General features: G+C 34.3%; 1 protein-coding gene and 1 long non-coding RNA gene across 4 annotated transcripts in view; one reads left to right on the top strand and one right to left on the bottom strand.

The window, feature by feature from the left end:
* Nucleotides 1-13,962, bottom strand: part of LOC131434874 (protein strawberry notch) — a 30,158-nt gene extending 16,196 nt beyond the window's left edge. For 2 of the 3 annotated variants that reach the window (XM_058602096.1, XM_058602097.1), the window contains exons 1-2: nucleotides 13,694-13,962; nucleotides 12,177-12,291 (exon numbers count right to left, since the gene is read on the bottom strand). In XM_058602096.1, coding sequence (XP_058458079.1) covers nucleotides 12,177-12,291; nucleotides 13,694-13,705 — 127 coding nt within the window. In that variant the 5' untranslated portion in view covers nucleotides 13,706-13,962. The remainder of the gene's footprint in view (nucleotides 1-12,176; nucleotides 12,292-13,693) is intronic. The other variant, XM_058602098.1, reaches the window with a different exon arrangement.
* A 216-nt stretch (nucleotides 13,963-14,178) lies between these two features.
* On the top strand, nucleotides 14,179-14,771 carry LOC131438433 (uncharacterized). The gene is made up of 2 exons (XR_009230935.1): nucleotides 14,179-14,349; nucleotides 14,426-14,771. It is a non-coding gene; the product is annotated as an uncharacterized LOC131438433 (long non-coding RNA).
* The last annotated feature ends 7,288 nt before the right edge of the window (nucleotides 14,772-22,059 follow it).

The raw sequence follows: 22,059 nt of genomic DNA, 5'->3' as shown, positions 1-22,059 counted from the left end.
CCAGTGAATGAATATATATATATACACAGTTCTGAAAAATCTTGTGATTTTACATCTCATAAGATGCACATAAATGGAGCGTGAATTCGAACCGAAAAATATTAGTTCACAAAGCGCGACGGTTAACACACTGAACTACAGAAGCACATCTGCTTGTAGAATAATTGACACATATAAACCCATACAGCGGCACTTGATAGCCGAGTGCGTGTAAAATTCTGTGCGAGTGGAACATTGCGTCGTTTGAAAAATTAAGTAGTTATGAATTGTATCGTTTGTAGAATTTACCTGTAAAATTCATAATTTTTTGCTGTGTAGTTTTCATTGCATTGTGAGCGAATAATTCCACCGCTCACAAAGAGGATGCCTTGCCAGCCAAAAAGAACCACACAAACAAAACGCTAGTGGAAGCAATAATATTCCACATATACACAGATGGTACAGTGTGCTGGTATTAGAGTCTTCATGAAGCTCAGAAGCCGTGAATATAATTTTCTCTCGTGGTCTGAATGTTGTTCTTCCCACAAAATAATTCATAGCAAGCAAACTATCTTCACGGAGCTAGAAAGTGATGAGGATTATATATTCAGTTTTCGCTAACAGACTGATACAGTAGTGTTGTTGTAATTTCTTTCTCTTCACAAAGCTGTTTATTCTTCTCGATGCATTCAGTAAATGAGCTACGGTCACAAAATCAAGTTCATCAAGTTCATCAAGAAATTTTTTGACACTTGAGAAAGAAAAAGGAAACAATTTTCTGTTTCTAGTTTCTACGAAAGAAATTCTGAAAGACTATTCTTTTGGTGTTAAAATTCAGCAAAATTATAAAAAAATATTACGTAGGATCAATGGAGACATTATTTGTGAAATATTATCTTCAAAAAAGTGATAGCACCGGCAAAAGAATATTAAGCTGCTTCGCCACCATCAATCAATCGAACAGAGACAGCAGATTGCACTATAACTAATGGTTTTCGTTTATGAGATGATTACTGGAGCCGTTACCCTGAGCTGAGCTGAAGTAGATTGCCCGTAGTTGCACTTCGTGATTGACCGAATGAGTGGAAATGTACAATGAACCAAGAAAATGAAGCTTGGGAGAAGCAAATCATTTTTACTGTACATACCCACTTACTCCTAACTTTTCTTTAAATTATCAATAACGACCCCGGCTACGATCAAAGGCTGTGCTACTGAGGAAAAGGAAGGAATGGTAGTCCGACTCGTTGTTTCTAGAGCATCACGGGATAGGAGATTTGTTAGTAGAGAGAGGAAGAGATCCGGATATGTTTTGGTAAACAATATGATCGCAACAAAAGCTGATTTTTTGATCGATACTCAGGAGAAATATAATAAGGCACTATAAATACGAAAAAACATAAAACATCTGTAAGGAACGATCTCTCCAGTATCCTTCTCTCCCATTCGCATTGCTGCTAACAACGCGAGCTGAAACACGACCACTGAAAAAATTAAATAAAATCTATTATATATTAATATATAATATTATAGATTTCACTACTCTAGAAAATTTACATACTTTAAGTTCTTATTAAGTAACAGTCGGGTAAGTAATTACTGCAACAAACAAGTATTTCTTGGTTGAATTTATATGCATGTTTCTGTTTTGAAAAGTCGATTTGCACTTTTCTGGGTTAACTACCGCATTCGAATAGATCCGATTATTTACAAGCACAACCTTTTCCAAACAAACTTATTCGTATTTGAATTTGTTATTGTAAAGAGAAGAAAAGCTAAAAATGGTTTTCTCTTTACGAAATGGTCTTTTCTTCTCGACGAATTCCGAACAATTGATGCGAAAACAAATAAAATTGATTTCAAGCAAAGAAAAATTGTGATTTAATGATTTTACGGATAGCTTGGAGGTTGATCTAACAACGTAAAGAAAATTTCAGCCGTACATTTAGGCATTCGCAATAGCTTCTCCAAGTTGTCATTTGGTATTCTGAGCGGTTTGGTAATATCCTTCAAAAATCGATGGCGGCAAAGTAGCGTAATTTTCTCTTGCCGCTACTACCACCTTTTCTTTTGCGGTATTGCACAAATAATTCCTCCATTGCTCCTACATAATAACTATTAAATAGTTTAGCTGATTTTTGTTCATTATAAGAACTGTTCTTAGGAATTTATTTCGCAAAATCGTCGAAGAAAAAAATATTCTCTTTTTCATTAACAAGTGTCAAAAATTTCTTCTTGAGCTTGATGGGAATTCCAAAATAAGAAAATAGGCAACATCTCTGAAATTTTCGTTTTTTTCAAGAAAGTTTGTTACCGGAATTCGGCTGTCAAAGGACCTTTCCTATCTCACATATTTTCTGGTCAAACTGAGTGATGAACTCTAACTCAACTGTTCGTTTTTGTGTGTTCGACCATCCAGTTTGACATTGATGTTGCATAACAGAAAAGCCCATTTTTCTGATCTTATCGTAAAATAATAAAAACAGGTTGGTAAATTTTATAAAGAATTTGGTCTCACTTGATATATATATCCGAAAAAATATTGATACTCAAATCATTTGATATATACTTTCAATGAAAACCAGATCGACAAAAAGCAACGAAGAAGAAAACATCTGTGATTTCCTCACTCAATTTCAACAGGTACCTCGGCAAATGACCTCAAAGATAAAACCATGGGTAAATAAAGAAACATACGATTTAAAAATAAAAATAATATTAATAATAATCCAAGTATGTAATCACAAATGTAATAATAGTCATAATAATAATAATAATAATAATAATAATAATAATAATAATAATAAAATAAAAATATCTTTAAGCAGCAAATCGTTTGATAAAACAGTGTTTTTGAGTAGATTAAATAATGAATATCGAAATACTAATATGACATTAAAGGAAAATAGTAGTAAAATCATAGAGAACAGACATCCAAGCTAGTACAATTTTTTTCAAAAAAGCTGTGTAAAGCATACAAGTAAAAGTCCGTTAAAAATCACTGTTGCGCACAAAGTTTCTTTGGGTACAAACTATCATAACCTTTACAAATTGTAAACAGCCTATTAAAAATAACATTTCCTTTTTTGCATCGTTGCTCTGAATTGCGGTGTGCAACCGGAAGTCGTATTCAGATTGAATTCAATAGCAAACTATGAAATTACAAGTCCTTTCATTTGAGCCTAAGAAAAAAATGCAAAACCTTCTTTTGATTATAACTTTTTATTGGATGGGTAAAATGTGTAATGTTTACAATCTATTGAGTAATTATCGAAATGGATTCCAAGCAAGGAATGCTTTAACAAAAAAAAATTTGTGCGATTGTAGAAAATCCAGGCCGTGTGGTAAAATTGTCCACGGAGACCCAAATGACCCGTGGTAAGCTGGCAACGGAACAAAAGCGAATGCAACACAATTTTTTTCATGTTATCCGCCTCGGCTTTCCCTATAATGTAGCATATAAATAAAAAGAAAAATCCATCGGGAAAGTGGAGAAAATCTAGAAATTCCACGTTCCACTCAATGCATGGTAGATCTTTGATGATTGTTTGCACGCTAAAGAGATACTAGATTATTGATAAAATCGGTTGGCGCGCAACGAGCTTTTTCATGTGGAATTTTTACTGAGCCTACTTGATCCACTATTTCGAACCACATGCTTAATTGAATATGGACACCAAATGAACAGCATACCTATTTCCTATATCATTTTCCGTTATATTAATTGTGTTCAATACTGTCTGGTCAAATTATTGAATAGTCCTGTAGAGACACACAAAAAATAATATACGGAATTTGACATTAATATAAATTCGAAGGAATATTATGTGAATCTTCAAAACTTCATAGTTTCCTGAAAAATCTATAGAAGTGAATCTACAACTGTCGTAATGCGTTAAAATGTCATTCAGAAACAACAGGTGAGATGTAATATAAGTGACAAAGTCAAATTCTCACCGTAATACCAAACGTTAAATCTGCCTAACCCTAAACGTAATAGAAACTCGCGTATAAACGATAAATCATCTTTTTGCATTGACCTTTCAGTACAATTTTTAAATAATTTCACTTTATCGCAATTAAATTCTAATATCCACTGTTACGCCACTACACTTTCACTATGGTGTAATAATTACAATACGAATAAGTATTTCGAACTACTGTTTGCAGTGTTTATTAGTTCATAACAACAAAAGTAACAAAGTAATGGAAAATGGTTCTGAATAATAATTTTCAAGCATAACGATTGATTTAAAATGACCTCAAAATAAGCATGGTGGATTTTTGTAAAATTTTGCACGTGTTTAGAAGGTTTTTTTGCGTGATATCCGAAAGACAAAATTACCCGATGAGAAAATTAAGCAATGGCTCATACAGTTATGATGAATGCGCTGAAGCTGATAAACAACGTTGAGTACATGTTTCACTAGTTTTTTCGGCAAGATCTCAATATCGAATAGAAGAACATATGGTTGCTGAACTGTAACTTACATTGTTACGATGTTGTAAATTTGTATTACTGCAATGCGCTTACATGACGTTCGAGATCAGAAAGATGCCAAATTCTCACCGTTGGCTTACCTGACAAAATCAGTTTGTTTTTTTTTTCTTTGAAGAACAACACAGCCAATTGAACAAAAATATAGACTTCAAAACAGCATTATCCGATAAAATATTTTAGGAGAACGTAGAAACAAAAGTAACATTTCACAGAACTTTCCTGCATACCGTTTGATGATTTGGACATTGGTCATTTGCTGCGAATCTATCGAACAATTTGAATAGAAAGAAGTAAAATAGTGCTTGAGCTTTCTTAGAGTAACTCAAACAAAGTACTGATTTCAATTATTGAATGTAATAAATTTCTCAATTATTGAATGTAATAAATTTCTTCAGTCTGCAGTCTGAATGTAGTTCGATTTCGCATGAATTCATGATTGTTAGAAACAATTTGTATTCAGATCCGGGATACTTATGTCGTTTTCGCATTAGAAAAGTGAAACTGACCCAGGGTAGTTTTATCAAACAAACGCTTTTCGCGATACTGTTATAGGTCTGCGCTTAGCAACGGAGGTTTGAGCAAACCTGATATAAAAACCGGGTTCGAAACTGACTCGATTTTCAGCTCAACAACATTGAAACTAGGTTCGAAGCTACACACTTAGAAAAAATCGTGGGAATTTAAATCATCTGTGACTGACATATTCGAGCGTCAAAAATAACCCATTTTTAAATGTGTTATTAATTTTACTTGGCACATAATTTTACAAACCTGTAATTTTACCATGAATTGATTTTAGTCGTGTAAAATTAAAATAAGTTCTAATTTTACACAATGGGACATAAGTTTACGAGATCTTGCATTAAAATTCATGGTTTTTATGCACTAAAGAAATAACGATTATTTTAAATTATAATACATTGCTATTCATTAACAAATTGTATTTATTGAATTACCAGTTCAATTAATGAAACATTTTCACCTTTACAGAATAAATTACAAGGTTTAACAAGAACGATTCTTCGGAATGTATGTAGACTTATATAGATGAAACATGACACCTATATACTGATATTGCTTAGGAATCCAAAGTATGATTCGAGATAGCCTCTATTAGGCGCTTAACTACTCGCTGCTGCTGTCCCTTGCGTGTTGCATTTAATTTAGATCCACTTATGGGGAGAATCTTAAGAAAGTATTCCTGGATGAACTCCATGAACTTCGATGTTTGTTTCATATACATGAAATTATGTACGTAATGAATTGGCATCAAATCCATAATGGCGACAATCAATAATTCGGTTCCTTCGCTTAAGCACACTTGCTCCGCAAATACATAATGCATCCACATATTATTTCCGCAATCTACAGCAACGAGTACTGGACCTGAACAGTCAGTAGTAACGCTATCAATTTTAGTGCCCATCTGGAAGTAATATATAAATAAAATGATGATGTAATTTCGCTCAATTTACATTACCTCTACATTACCTCTTTTTGAATAATAACGTCATTAATCTTTTCTCCCAAAGAACAGCACAAAAACTTAAATATATCGTAATCCGATGAATAACTGTCTAATACACCAAACTTTTTATTGCTCTTCGAAAAATGAACGATTTTCGTCCGTTTAGCTGAGAAAAATTTCTCCAATAAATCCAATTAGACACCCGCGCGAAGAGAAATTTGTTGTTTTCTTAATGAAGAATTTTAGGTACACGATAACGTATTCTCCTCAGGTATTGAGAAATGTAATTTTACACAAGTAAACATTGAAGGTTATACGATTACTTGTTTTTAACAAATTTTCAGTAAAATTACTTCAAAGGCGGTAATATTAAAACGCTGTTACTCCAATTTTAGGAAACTAAAAAAAAAATTTCTTTACATGTTGTGGCATTTAAAATTGAGTTATTTTTCAGATTAGGTTTCGATAGATTGCGTCATATTGCAAAAAAGGTCATCGATAAAATTCCAAAATTTTTGGTGTGTAGCTTCAAACAAACGGTTTGACAGCAGTTAGGGTGGAAACTGGGTTAGGTTTGACATTAAGCGAAAACGACATTAGTAATACTGTGAAAACGCCATACGCCATGGTCATTCGCGTTAACATTACGCCACTCTTAACCGCTACGAAGTGGTTCCAGAACAAGAACTAGCTTTTCAACCGAGATTTTCATATATTATTCGATTTATTCCCACTAAGGTAATACTAAAAACAAAACTAGTCAAATATAACAATTCTGCCAAACATTTTTTTTATGACCATCTCCCACCATTACAATTTTTGGGTAATTCTATCTAGTATTACTCAGATATGAGTTGATTAGGATGATGTAGTAATTTAATTGACCATGTACAGACGGATGTAATGAGGACATTAGGAGACGATGGATTGTATATAGAAATGTTTAGGTTTTGTCAATCCCATATCTACAGAGCGGAGGGGGAGTACTGCGAGCAAAGGAAATGTGGTCTTCTTAGTTTACTGCCCACCTACAAGCTGGAAGGGGTGAATTTTCAAAATGGATTGTAGAATGAGATGGTTTGGATGGCGAATCAAATCGATCCAACATGTAGTGTAGCTTATCGTATCTATATTTAAGAGCTTGTATATAAATGGGGGATTTCGAGGAACGCGAATTCATAATGTGTACATAATTGAAGGTAACATTCGGAGAGCATCAGATGCACGGTTGTATACATTCGAAAGACAGTCAAGCTCTCATTGGTATGGTAATAAATGGAACATTCAGCCTGAATGTATGGAAATTTGAGATTTCAATTTTTAGTGGAGACTGATAAACCAAAGGTCTTTAGAAAGTAACAGTGGCCAATGGCTACTACCATAATAAAAATCCCGTGATGTCTATAATGACAGGATGGTACCATGGATCATACTAGATATTTGATCTTAAATTTAAATCAAACGCAATTCAGTAAGCCTTCATATCCTCGACACGGGCGTTTCAATTTTACACACCCGATGAACGATGAGAAGGAAAATGGTTCCAATTAACAATTTTAGGAGTGTGCAGGGTAAAGTTCAACCTCTGTGTATTTTTTCGCAAATTTCTATTTTCACAATATCAATCTTTTCCCTTTTTTGAACCTTGTCTTTTGTTGAGTAGAACTAAGCTTTTCTGGTTTGGTTCTGAATTTTTTAATTATTTCTTAAATGAAACTACGTTATCTTTCGTTAAGAAGTCGAAAGCTCAAAACAGAGCTCTCTTCATTTCCTCAAAAATAGCTGAATCGGTTTTCACAAACTTAGACTCAAATAAAAGGGTTAAAATTCATGAAAATAGACTGCTTCAGATCTTTGTTTGGATCACACTTCCGGTTCCGGAACAACAAGGTGAGATGTTGTTTAAAATTCCTATTTCTATTAACTTGGATCAAAACTGTTAAAAATTGAAAAGATTATGCTAAAGTATGCCCAAAAAATGTTTGTTCTTATTCAATATTCAAAGAAAAGGTTTTTGAAAAATTCCTTAGTAGTATTAATGAAAACATGAGTTATATGAGGAAGGCATCTTAACACCACTAGGTGGATTAAAACAGGGTTTTAAGCGATCATCCCCCTTGAATTTATCTTTTCTTTTTTTCTTCGGTGGACCTCAGCTTTGACGTGTTTGACGTTTCATTATCCACGACAACAGATGTATCAGGTTAATACTTCTGTGGACATAAAGTAGTAAGACTGTTCATAATTTCAAAATTCTTTATTTATTCTTTTAAATCTATTTCGTCCCCCTCAAAGATATCCCCCCGGCCACAATACACTTGTTCCAACATTTTTTTCTAATCCTCGAAACAGTTTTTGAAGTCAATTTTCGGAAAAGCCTCCAATGCGAGTAGCGCTTCACGTTTGATGTCTTCAATTGACTCAAAACGATTTCCCCGGATCGGTTTATTAAGTTTGCTGAATAGCCAGAAGCCACACACAGCTAAATCAGGCGAATACGGTGGTAGCGGAACAATATTGGTTAAATTATTGATAAAAAAACACGAAAAATCAATGCAGTATGCGACGTTGCATTATCATGGTTCAAAACCAAGAGTTGTTGGCCCATAATTGTCAACGCGTTCGCGACCCTCTTTGAACAACTTGTACCAATCAAAACACTTACTTGCGACATACAATTATCACCGAAACCTTTTGCAACATTCTGATCGTTTCGGCACCAGAAATTAGATTCCGCACACAACATTTATTTAATCTTCTGTGTTGAATGATTTCACTCATTGTAACAATCGCCGATTGCACTTTTAATACTTCAGAAAGACAGAAGTATACTAAACATTTTTCCCTCTTTCACTTCGTCGCTTTAAGTGACGGTATAAAATTTTTAACGCTTAACCATCTCTGAGAAAATAGTCTGAGTTTCATTTTAGAGTATTTCACCACTATTCTCGGTGCTTCCATAAAATTTTAAAGCTTTGTATGTGACCTTAAGACCTTTGTTTGAGCCTAAGTTTGTGAAAATCGATCACGCTATATCTAAGGAAAGTGAGCAAATAATCAGCTTCGGTGCGTGCACCGTTTGTGAAGGCGTGTTGTGTTTTCTTCTTCCGTGCCAGAAGAAGTAGGATCCGGATGAAATTTCACAGTAGCTCTTGAGACAATATGAGCTTTAATTCACATCAAAATTTGTGAAAATCAGTTCAAGCATCGCTGAGAAATCGAAATGAGTTCTACTTCTGGAGCATTTATTCGCCACTTTCGGTGCATCTGGAACTAGAAATGGAGGACCAGTACTACCGAATTAAGTTTATATGCTCACAAACAAAAAAGTTCAGCAAACTAGGAGAGTTTATAAGTCAGTTTTATGCGATTTTTTTCAGGTTTTTGCCATCGTTTGTGAAAAAATACTCATGAAATTGAAGATTTTCAACTCATCGAGCTCTAGTTCCGAAACCAAATGTCGAATCTGGATGAAATGTTCTAGAAATTTTTGAACAATTCAATACCTTTCGTTTGAGCTTTTGTTTGTGAAAACCGGTTAACCTATTTCCAAGAAAATTGAGTGCACATATTTTCCTTAATTTTCACATATTACCCTCTAACTCCGAAACCGAAAGTCAGATTCAAATGAAATTCAATAGCAGACTATGAGACCATAACACCTTTCATTTGAATCTAAGTTTTTTTGGTGCATATCATCCTATAACTATCTCCGCAACCGGATGTCGGATCGGGATGAAATTCAATAGCAGGCTATAGGACCATGAGACCTTTCATTTGAATCTAAGTTTGTGAAAATCGGTTCAGCCATCTCCGCACCGGTCTAGCAAAATTTGCCGTCGCACTAAGTTGACTATCTTCAAGACGCTGATCAGTTCGGTGATTCTCTATGGTCACGAGACATGATCGTGAAAAACCAACGCGCCTTTGGTGTTTTTGAACGGAATGTATTGCGTACTATCTATGGAGAGAGTTTACATCACTGGGAGTACGATAAGGTGCCTAAGTGTTGCCCTAGAAAAAATCTAATTACAATGTGTATCAAACAACTCATAGTGAAGTGATTGATCGAAACAGTTATTTTGAGTGATAGTTCAGCTGTGACACGTGTGTCTTGTTAAATGGAAAGTATTATTTATTGAATATTGCTGATTCGGGAAACTAAAATTCTCAAACGACGGACACTGCGAATTTACCGCCCAAAATTAAACGACGTCAACCGATCGAAGCACCACCTGCATATCATTGTCGGTATTATCAGATTTATGTTATTAGATTTAGATGGGATGTGTGAAAACTTACAAGTAAATCGTGTGATTTAAACTGAAAATCAAAAATTGGTTTGCAGCAAACCCATCTCGCATTGTTTACATTATTTACAATCTTGTTATATTTCTCCTTACTAAAAATCGGTCTGGACTATACGGGAACGTTTGATCTATTTTTCGGGTTTAACACTAAGTACAAGATGCGCGCGTGAAATCTATAATCGTGCAGATATTTTTTTGCGTCCGTGCTTAACATGTAAATATAGTTTAGACTGCAAGGAGGATCCATTTGTTTTTTTTTTTTTTTAAGTTAGAGAGTAGATATCGTCATTACTTCGTATCGCGTAAGACGTTGTTGTTCGATTGATGACGATCGAGTGATATCTTGCCAGTATTACGGCTGTCTATGAAAACACAATGAATTAAATACATGAGTTGATAGCAAACCTCCCGACAGCCGGCTGTCCGGAGTTTTATGAGTTTCGGAAGAAAGGAAGCATATATTAATACAAAACGCGATAAAATTACAACGTATTCTCGGTAGCCGGCTACCCAGAGCAATAAACACATGGTAATATTATATGTAATAAGTAGATCACATTATCTACCAAGATAAATCCAGATCATTTCCTCGCCCCACTAACACCACTCCTTTCCTGTGACACACTTGTTCATCGATCACTACTAGTAACAATTGTTGAACTAACATTCCTTCCCTTCCCATATTGACCTGCATGGGCGTGGCCATCTATGTTATTGATCAGTTCATGTTCTAAGTCAGTTTAGGTTGCACGTTGAGCATGATCTACGACTGCCCAAGTGGCATGCATTTTGTTCAATATGCAATTTCAACTGGTTTCTGATCAATCACGGGAAACTCACGGGCGGCAAGGTAAACTAAGCTACGGAATGTGTTGCGTACCATCTATGGGGGAGTGAGCTATGGAAGACGGAACAAAGCATCATAGCATTTCGAATCTATTACAAAGTATAATCAAAACAGAAAGTGAAGTTTTACGAGTGAATATTACACCAAGCCTTTGCTTGCTCAATGATATAATAATTTCAAATACTACGTCGTTAGATATCATGTTTAGGGATTTATTCAATCGATTGTAAAAAGCAAATCAGAATTCACACGTTTCAAAGCGTTTGCAGAGAACGAGAGAGGTAAGTTGATCAAATCAATGAAGGTCACTTTTTCTGACGCTTTTATATCGGTGAAATGTATTTTTTATTAAAAAAATATATAGTGTAGGTGAGGTCTAGAATACTGTATGCTACTACAAAAGTACTTTAAGTGGGCGTTACATTATCATTAAACGTTTCATTACTAAAAAGTAATGTCATTTTTAATGAACGTGTAAGGGAATGTAATCACATAATTTATTCTCGTGTAATGGCAGCTTTAGAGTGCAACAAATTTAGTCTCATGTTGAATGAGTATGAGTCAGTGCCGCTTTTAGAGATGGGTAAGTGAGGGCACGTGCCCCCGGTCACACGGTCTTAGGGTGCCCTTGGGGGGACAAACCGAACAGAAAAAAAGATCATTCAATTAGTTAGGGGCACACAAATAAATCTTGATCTCGGGCCTATTAATACGTAAAAATGGCGCTGGTATGAATATGAGTAACATTCGTGAAATACTACCATAACTTCAAATGGACAGCATGTCATATTGAAAACTATGTAAAACTTATATTAGACGACATTAATGCAGTCGTTATAGATCAGCCGATCAAGATTTTTTATGACAGACGATTCTGTGCAAGATCGAAATATTGAATCATCATACCGCAAGAACCTACCATAAAAACAAGACGTTATTGTATGCTTTAAAATACATCAACTCCCCCTGGTTTATGGATCAGATTTTCTTCTAAATTTTGCATCTACTTCCGTTTGCTACTAGTCATTAAAAATGTACCGTTTTGTTCGAACTTAATATAATGCAACATACCAGGAACCTCGATTTCATCTGGATCTTCATCTTCATCAAAGTCCGATCCGGACGAATCCTCGTTTTCATCCTCGCCGTCGAAGTCATAGGGAAATTTTTTGGAACTCTGTTGATGCTAGAAACAGATATAATGTAGATGAGTTACAATAATAAATACAGTAACGAATATGCACACGTATGTCAGGTGGCTACTACAGAAATTTGATTAATTCCATCAAAGCTAGTGCATCGCATGCAAGAAAAATAAGTATAAAATCTAACGCTTTTGGCATGATACTGTCTTTAGGAAGAGTTCTTAATCTCCGATTCCTTAACCCCTTCACGACCAGAAGATGTGCAGGACGAAATATGTCAGTACAAGACAATATTTTAGCGATTGGGGGTGCTAATTAAGAGAATATTACCAGATAAACATGACAGGATGCATAAGGTTCCTATAATTTCATTGGAAATATTTTTCCCTATGATTCTTAGAAATAAATAAAAAAGAGTTGGGATTATTATATCGTAATTTAATTTATTGCTTTAAATACTTTGATTATTAGAATAGTAAAATAAATAGTTAGTTATAGTATTCTACGAAACGATTTCTTGTACTTGTGAACGTTGCACATAACACATTTATTATGTGTTCTATTTTCTATACGTCATTTTGCACAAAAATTAAAAATATAATGAAATAAAGATTGATAGTTCTTTTTACTTATTCGTTCAGAAACACAATTGTCGTCTAGGAAATAAGTTTTTTTAACATCCAGTAAAAGAAAACATTGATTTAATAGTAATTGAAGAATCTATAACGATATTTATAGAAGGGAAACATATTTCCCTTGGTCGTTAAGGGGTTAACCTGAACCCTTAATTATTTCATACTATATGTCACATTTTTAACAGTAATGCTACTATGATGAAAAATCATCAATAATTGAATTATTCGCATGATTTTTGTAATAAATTTTCGCACCAGTTTATACATTGTTTTTTTTTTATTCTCAATACCAGCATGTGCTTTTGCAGCAACTTCCTGATCAGCACGGTCTTGTTATGTACACAATGTACACGCTGTGATGGAAAATGTGGAAGCACCCTTCACACTTACTGCTTATATTTGTCGCTATTCACGCCAGTTTAGGAGACTGGCGTTAAGAAATTTTCCTTCAACTGTTTCTCTAGCGAACAGAGTATCCTGTGAACAAATACAGTTGTGGCGCCACGCCCAAGAAAATTTGCAGATCAAGTTGTAAATTCCAGAAAAGCCGTTTTTGCAATTCATTTATTCCACCGGCTACTGAGCCGCATATACAGGATTGACGTTTAAAAGATTGTGACAGTGTTTTTATGCGTGAATGAAGGAACTTTTTTGCGGTTAGGTTTTTTTGCAATACAAAAAAAATCTTCAAAATTTTATTTCCGCTATGCTTTTTTATTTTCAAAATAATATTTTCAATACTTTAAGATAACGATAGCAAAAAACGATTCGGAAAATATCAAATCAAAACAAAAAAAATATAACTCACCATTCTGCTCATTTTTTTTTCTGCGAGAAAACTCTTCCAATGTTGATTTTTTTAACTGGTACACTTGTTTGCGTAACGGTGTACACCGTCGACAACACGATTTACGCAAAAAACCTTTTGAAACTCTACTCAGAATCGTTTAAATACTTGTTTTTACAGCCACCTGCCCTAACCAAGAAAAAAAATCTTTTAAACGTCGTCACTGCAAGCGCTTTCACGATTATAAGACCGTACCGAGCTGTCTACTGAATGAAACTGTTCTGCAAAACTTCCATGGTGTGCGGTTTGTTTGTTCATTCTCATTTCTCATCACGACTTTTCTCACATGTCATGTCTCATTAATAAGCAAACTACAAATGTGTGCGTACAATATTTTTTGTTTTGATTTCAATTGTCAGAATCGATATTGCACAGTCATATGAAAATACCACAAATCAAGTTTAACAATAACACACAGAGTGTCTCTGACCAGAGTTGCACCGACGACACGACCAGACACTCCGAAGCAAAATTGGAATAAAAAGTGTTCGTGAGCGATTTACCGCCAGTTATCGAATATTGAAAGACCCCTAGGTAATAATAAAAATATATTTTACAAGCATCACTGCTGTGGTTGCTACGAAATAGTCGCCATGCACGGCATAATAAACAAACAGGTAATACTTTAAAAGATGTATTATAAGTAAAACACTTTAACATATATCAAGTTAGGCTAAAATATATTCATTGTAGGAATGTACCAGTTATTATGGAGATAACACTATGAGGATGTGATGGTGATCTATCAAAATGGAACATATCCGCCTATATTTACCACTGAATTTTTCTGAAACATTTTCTACGTATCTTTCAACAATATTTGAATGATAGGATAATGTCCCTGTCAAGCCGCCCACTGACTGTCTCTGCTTCTACAGGCGTTTAAAAAGAGATTCATTATAAGAATCAAGCACCATCTGCCTAATGATAATCGGTAGCAAAACAAATTTTCTCACGACCAACAAAGCACGCTCAAGAACTATTTACTTACAACACGACTTGCTGTAATACGAGCACAATAAATATAGATTTCATCATTCTACATTTTTATTTATTCCGGTCGTTTGAAATATGATTTACTAATAAACCGGTAAATGTTAGCGCAGATTAAAGTTGATTGAAATTGTAATCACAGCATGTTTCACCGGTACCTTAATCATTTATTTATCAGTCATTTGAAATTCGTGAAATCTGATTAAAAATGTACAAGAATTTGGATCGAAAAACATTCGAAATATAAATAATTTAAGCTGTTTTAGTACATTTGCATTAAAAGTAAAAAAAAATACGATCGGGACTTTTCACCGAATTTCGAAATTGCAGCACATCACCAACATTCGGGGTCATACACGTTCATCTGAGTGCCTCAATGGGTTGCAGACCATTCTGGTCTCACGATGAAATTTTCTTCACTCTAGCTAGTCCGCTAGCTGTGAAAAGATAAACAATGGTAACTAGGGTTACTGTAACTGTTATTTCGAAAACAACAATTTCTCAGACCGCGTTGCCAATTTCAAACATTTTTCATAAGATCTCATTTTGACATTACCAGTTACTAAGGGGTAGCTCGATTTACGATACAGTTTTAAAAGCGAGTGGCAGGTCGTGTCGTCGGTTGCACTCAGTCGTGATAATCATTCACACGTCAAAGCTACGAGATGGGTCTGTCACGAACTAAAATGATCGTCATTCAAAGATGATCGAATTGATGCAATGGGTAGCGTACGGCGAACGGGAACATCAGTGACGCGAGAGTGGCAACACACTGAGAGTAAAATGATTCGAATGAGAGAATAGATCGGTTATTCTCTGTTTGTTTTTATATGATCAGTTTATAGTTCTGTATAGTTTTTTGAACTATAAATTGAAAATGGAATGTTTAGAATCACTTGATTTCTCGTGAAGACTCCTATCCTCAACTTCTTGCCGTAGCAATGGTGGAATTAGCTATTCCAGCAAGTCAAATATCAGTGTAACGTGCATTCCAGTTCAATTTAGATTCGATTTCATCAGACTTTCAGACAAGTATCTCTGAAGAAGTTTTAGCATTAGCATTATCATTAGAGACCGCCCGTGTGTTGCTACTCCGTTATTGATCTGGACCAACTGAGATTGCAAAATGATTTTTTGAAGTAACATGTTTGGGAATAACACATTGTTTCACACTGTGCAAACTGTATTGAACCATGCATGCTGATCAATACCGACGCCGGCCACGTCCGAATGCAGATCTACTTGGGAGGGAAAGGATTGTTAGTTCGATGCATGTTGCTACTAAGAACCGAGGAATCCTCTGCATTCCCACATGCATCACAGGAGAGGATACTTTGTTAGTAAATGTTTTAATAATGTTATCATGTGTTTATTGTTCTGGGTAGCCGGCTACCAAGAATGTTTTAAAGTATTATCGTTTTATGTGTTACTTTGTGCTGGCAATATAATGCACGAAACAGTCAATCTCCGAAATTGACAAAACTCCGGACAGCCGGCTGTCGAGTATGCAGTCACTCGTTTATGCATCTACCTTTCGCGGTTTTTTAGTCATGCAAAAAAAACACATTCGGATTGATAAAAAAAAGGTATCATCTCACTGCTAGGTGGATTAAGCACGTTTTTATAAATGAAACTACGTGATACAAAATAAACGAGCGAATAGGATTCAGACAAAAAAGTTGATTCATTGCATTGAAATATTTTAAACAGTTATTATAAAATCATTTTAAATCACCAAACAAAGATCAACAGATTTCACACGCTTCTTGAATTTTTATTATTTCCGCTTTATTATTTTAATTATTTATTAAAATTATTAATTGGTTATATTAGTTGATCTGGGCAGCCGGCTACCGAGAAAAATATTAATTTACTGTTTGAAATATTAATATCAAGTGTTTTTTACTATGTATTCAATATACCGATACATGTCATCTCTGTTATTAACTTTGTAATATAAACGGATTTGCGCAATGGTTGATTTTTATCATTCATTTTATAATCCTGAAAGACAATTGATAGGTTGAATAAAGAGATGATTTAGTAAAATAGAGTAATTTCAAAAGTCTGTAAAAGTCTGCACAACAAAAAATGTCTGCAGCACTATACCCCAAATCTGCAGATTTACAGACAAACCTGCAGACCTGGCATCTCTGCTCTCAGTGAAATTCATACATTATTAATGACAGTATGTGCAGCTTTTCAGTGAGAGAGCATGCAAGAGAAACTATTCTTTTTGGAACGCTTGTGTCCGTCAGTGAATATTCTTTGTGAACGGATACTGGATGCAACACTGTCTCTGACGGAGTGGAAAGGAATTCGTAATCAGCGTTGCCAGATTTATTTGGCAATTGCTAGATTTTTCTCGCTTCGCCAGACACTCAAACTAACCAGATGTTTTGCCAGCTTTTTCCAGAATTTCTAAATTTTCCTAGATTTTGTCAGATTTCGCCAGATCTTTACGATAGACCCAGACAAATCCAGATAAATTGTTGAGTCAAAGACAGATTTTTGAGAAAATAACCTGGCAAGTCTGTTCGTAATATTTAAATTATCAACATTTCTTAAGCAGAGCGTCACTTCTTTTGCATTAAAGTATATGAACATCGATGAGATCAAAGAGCGTCAGCTAACGTACATGCCACCAAAAATTTACCTGATTTTAAATACAGCCGTTATTTGTTTATAGGTGTGTGAAGTAGGAAAGAGGTTACGTAGATTATTATATTTTTGCTGATTTTTCTTTTTATATCCCTTCCAGTATAATGACGTTCACTCATATATACCTTTTCATTCTATTTTGACATAGTAGTTCTTAATAATTGGATCAAATCCTAAGTGCAATAGACAGTTTCTCTTCGTTTACTCTCTCTTTCGATTATTACGGCCCAACTTTCAATCTGCACTTATGGATTTGTTGAAAAATACAGGAATATGCCGTAATAATTGAAAGAGAAAGTAAACAAAAAGAAACTGTCATCTGCAGTTGGGATCTTTTCTAATGTTTATCGAGCTATATGACTATTATGACACATAGTTTTGTTTTTTTCAGAGGTATTTCGTACCGCATGGGTATCGGTTTTGTGCTAAGTAAAAAATTATAATAACATTTAACAGTGGTGGTTGTTTGTTTCACAATACCAATAAATCATTATTTTTTCCGAAATGTTTTACATATAATTCTAGAAGTAATAATATTTATTTATTTTAAGGTACTAAAAATATTAATTTCAAACAAAATAATAAGCGAAAATATACAATGAACCAAGAAAACAAAGTTCGGGACAAGCAAATAATTTTCACTGTATACATACCCACTCACTCCTAACTTTTCATTAAATGATCAATAACGACGCCGGCTACGACCATACCCAAGTAACATTTTTAATATTAATAAATACTTGTAGCTGTCTTCAATGCTACATAATAAATTTTGCATTAAAACTTTAAACTCCACGAAAGCCTACTGAAAACCTCTATAAGAGCATGTTCCTGCTAAGTGGACCATTCTTCATAAGGTTTATAAAGCAAAGTGAAGGATCAGCATAAACCTGCGTTAAAACTCCAAATTCAAGAAAATTTTGAAACCAGCTTAACGATCAACATTAAATTTATTCGGATGGAATGAATTCCGCTATGAATAAACTGTCGTTTTGATCATATTTTTCTTGACTATGTGTTTGTCATGTCTGCTTTGAATGGAATCACTAAGAATTTATTAGATTTTATTTACGAGTTTGAGGCTTTTTCCGAACGTAGAAATTTCATGCGCTTTTATTTTTATCGTGAATGTATGGATAAAAATATGAATTATAACTAATCGCCTTGAAATAAATGCGGTTTTTGCGAAAGTCTCCATAATTTATTAACATTATTTTCTGTGATTCATCGTCATTTTTGTATAAAACTATTTCGTGGGGTTAAAACTTGTGCATACGTCCTGGAAATGAATCATGAAAGTCCATCATATTTCCTTCTTTTTTGCATTTCGAAGTTCATTTGATGTCAATAAAAGCTACGGCAAGAAACATCATAATGGCGGCCATGAAATTTCCTTTAATGCAAATTACACTTAACGTAAGATGCAATAAATCAAATAGGCCACAACAAATATGTCATAAATGTACTTTAGAACCCTCAAATTTGCTCTGAGTGAAACTGTCATCCAATGAACACGCACACACACAAGACTAGATTTATGAAAGAATTTAACTGACAATAACGTTTTGAAGAAAATGTTTGAAAGCAATATTAAGAGCGTTTGAATGGTTTTATTCTAGTGCAAATTGTTTTATTTTCAGCCAAGTTGTAAATCTAGGTAAAGGGTTTTAAAGAAGCTTTAAAAACTATGATATTACTTTTCAAAAGAGACACTTATTATAGTTATCATAAAACAGGTAGTGATTGAAAAATCAATTACAAAACTCCTATAAATTATAATCAAAACCATAAGGCATTCGAATTGTTACTTGGGATAGCCCACTTTTACGCGGCGGGAAGATTTTCTCCCAGACGGCAGGCTATGTCTGCCAGCCATTTTTGCCGGAATTCTGCCAGAATTCCGGCAAAAGTCTGGCAACAATGCAACAACCGTTTCCGGCAGAGAATTTCGCTTAGCGGTTATTAACGGTTTTTTTTCTGTCGGATCCCTGCCATACAAGATTGGCAGAACCGTTTTGAATCGGTTCTACATTTTAAGCGTCTTGGTTTTTTTTTCAATGCAAGATACATCTGAAAGGCAATAAGTTATTGCCCTTCATATATAGTAATCATGGAAAATGTTATTGCCAATAACATTGCTTTCTCACTACCAAACATACCCGTATTTCAATCTCATTTACCTCGTCTCAAGGGGCAAATCACTCTAAACTCTAGACAATCTCATACTAATAAACTCATGTAATTCCAAAATAATCTTCTCTAATCTCATTTAATCCCAACTAGTCTAGATAAGCTTGTGTAATTTAAAACTAATCCAATCTAGTTTTGCCTTATCTTGTTTGAAGTGTATCTGTCATTCGAGCTCCCACGCAGAGATGCCATTTATACAGATTTATCTGTATTATACAGATTTTTACATGCGCATACAAATTTAATACAGAGTACAGATTTTATACAGAGTACAGATTTTATACAAGCGAGAGACTGTGCTACTCAGGAAAAGGAAGGAATGTTAGCCCGATAATCGTTGTTTCTTGAAACCGCGGGTACCACTGTATCTTCACGAGCATCACAGTATAGGAGATTTATTGGTAGAGAGGGAAAGAAATCCGGATATGTTTTGGTAAACAATATGATCTCAACAAAACCTGATTTTTGATACTCAGGAGAAATATAAAAAGGCATTATAAGTAAGTAAATTTAAATTTAATTTATTTAAGGAACGTTCTCACCAGCATTCTTTTTCTGTTAGTCACATTGCTATAAATAACGCGAGATGAAACACGACTACTGACAAAATAAAATAAAACAAACACTCGCGAATGGGTCTGCTGCAGACCAATTTCAGATTTTTAGCTTGAACAACACGATTGGCTTGTAGATTTTCACACATTCCATAGAAATCTGACAACACCGACAATGATATGCACACGACACTTCGATCGATTAATATCGTTGAATTTTGGGTCGGTAAATTCTCAGTTTGCGCCGCTTGAGCATTTTTAGTTTTGCGAATCAACATTATTCAATAAATAGCACTCTCACTACTCAACAAACACTTGGCACACCTGCACAATCACTGAAAATAACTGTTTAGACCAAATTTTTAACTATACGTATTAAATAACACCTTAAAATTAGACTGTTTTGAAAGCAGCACTTAGACACCGCATCGTAGTAGTGCCAGTGATGCTCTGTACATCTATTTCCAGAATTCTATAAGGAAAACTTGTGTAAAACTGATCATCCGGTAAATTTGGCAAATTTTTGTACCGAAATATTCTATTGAATATTAAAGTTTACGTTTATTATTATTATTATTATTATTATTATTATTATTATAATTATTATTATTATTATTATTATTATTATTATTATTATTATTATTATTATTATTGTTATTTCTTACATTATTTTGCCCAACGAACGACCAAAAAGGTTAAAATCGGGAGTAACCAAATGTTGTTATTAATAATAATACATATCTTGCCAGTCAATCTAGAAGTTTCAGTTTGAGTTTCAAGTATATTTCTAACAATTTTAATTTGACATAACCTGTTTATGGGGTGTAGTTAAATTTATGAGATAGTTTTGAAAAGCGAAGTAAGTTGAAATGAGGTAGGGTAAGGGCTACCTATTTCATCTCATTTGTAAGGACGTCGCCTTCAAACCCCGATTTAGCCACTAAAATCACTGTAAATATGTCATATTACTGCTTCATTCGCCTTGCTCCACGTTGAGAATTGATTCACATTTCTTGAAAATTCAATTAATAAATATAAAACAGCTAAAAACACTAATGATGTTTTCACTACTCTGCTCCTAATTTCATCTCAATGGATTTTTATCCATCCTATCGTTGATCTTTTATTCATCCTATAAATTAGCAATGGCGACAGCAATCAAAACAAAATATTCCACTATTACACTCTCACCCGCATTCGCATGGCTGCCAGATGGCTGACTAAACGCTGCCAGCTGGAAAAATATGGCTGGCAGACATTCTGGTGACCGACTGCCTCACCGCTGCCAGATATACAACTCAAACGATACAACCGTACCCGCTAGGATTTTTCCACATTATTATTATTGGTAAAAAATTTACTCGTTGAATTATCTAATTAATGGAGCAATGACTTACGGAGATCTAAAGAACTATCTTTTAACATCATTTTATTAGTGGAAACAGATAGAACAGATATAGACTTTCTATGCAAAGTAATACATATTTTCTATGAAAATACCTGGCATCTCTGTGCACAGCCGATGAAACACACACACACTTCACAGCGTTATGTTGGCGTATAGCGGAATGAAACCAGTGCTACTAGATTTGCCACAATGGTTATTTCATTAGTATTTAACACATTCTTTCTGGTAATATTCGAAGCAGAAACAGTTTTATTGAAATATTAATATCAATAATATAATTAAACTAATGTCACGGATACCAAAAACATACTTTTTGATGATAATTTGAAGAAGATAAACAATTTTTGTTTTGTAACATTATGAGATAACTTGGCAACTTTGCGAAACCAAATGAGATGAAAACAAAGCGCAATCAAGTGAACGAAGTGAAAAACTTTCATCTCATATTTTTGAAGACTTTAATTGCTTGTCGGGTAAATTTTGAAGTTTTTAATCGTTAACTAAACAAGTGGCAAGTGAAC

Source organism: Malaya genurostris, chromosome 3 (genome assembly GCF_030247185.1).
Source record: "Malaya genurostris strain Urasoe2022 chromosome 3, Malgen_1.1, whole genome shotgun sequence".
Taxonomy (NCBI): Eukaryota; Metazoa; Arthropoda; class Insecta; order Diptera; family Culicidae; genus Malaya; species Malaya genurostris.
This window is presented reverse-complemented; position numbering and strand designations above follow the sequence as displayed.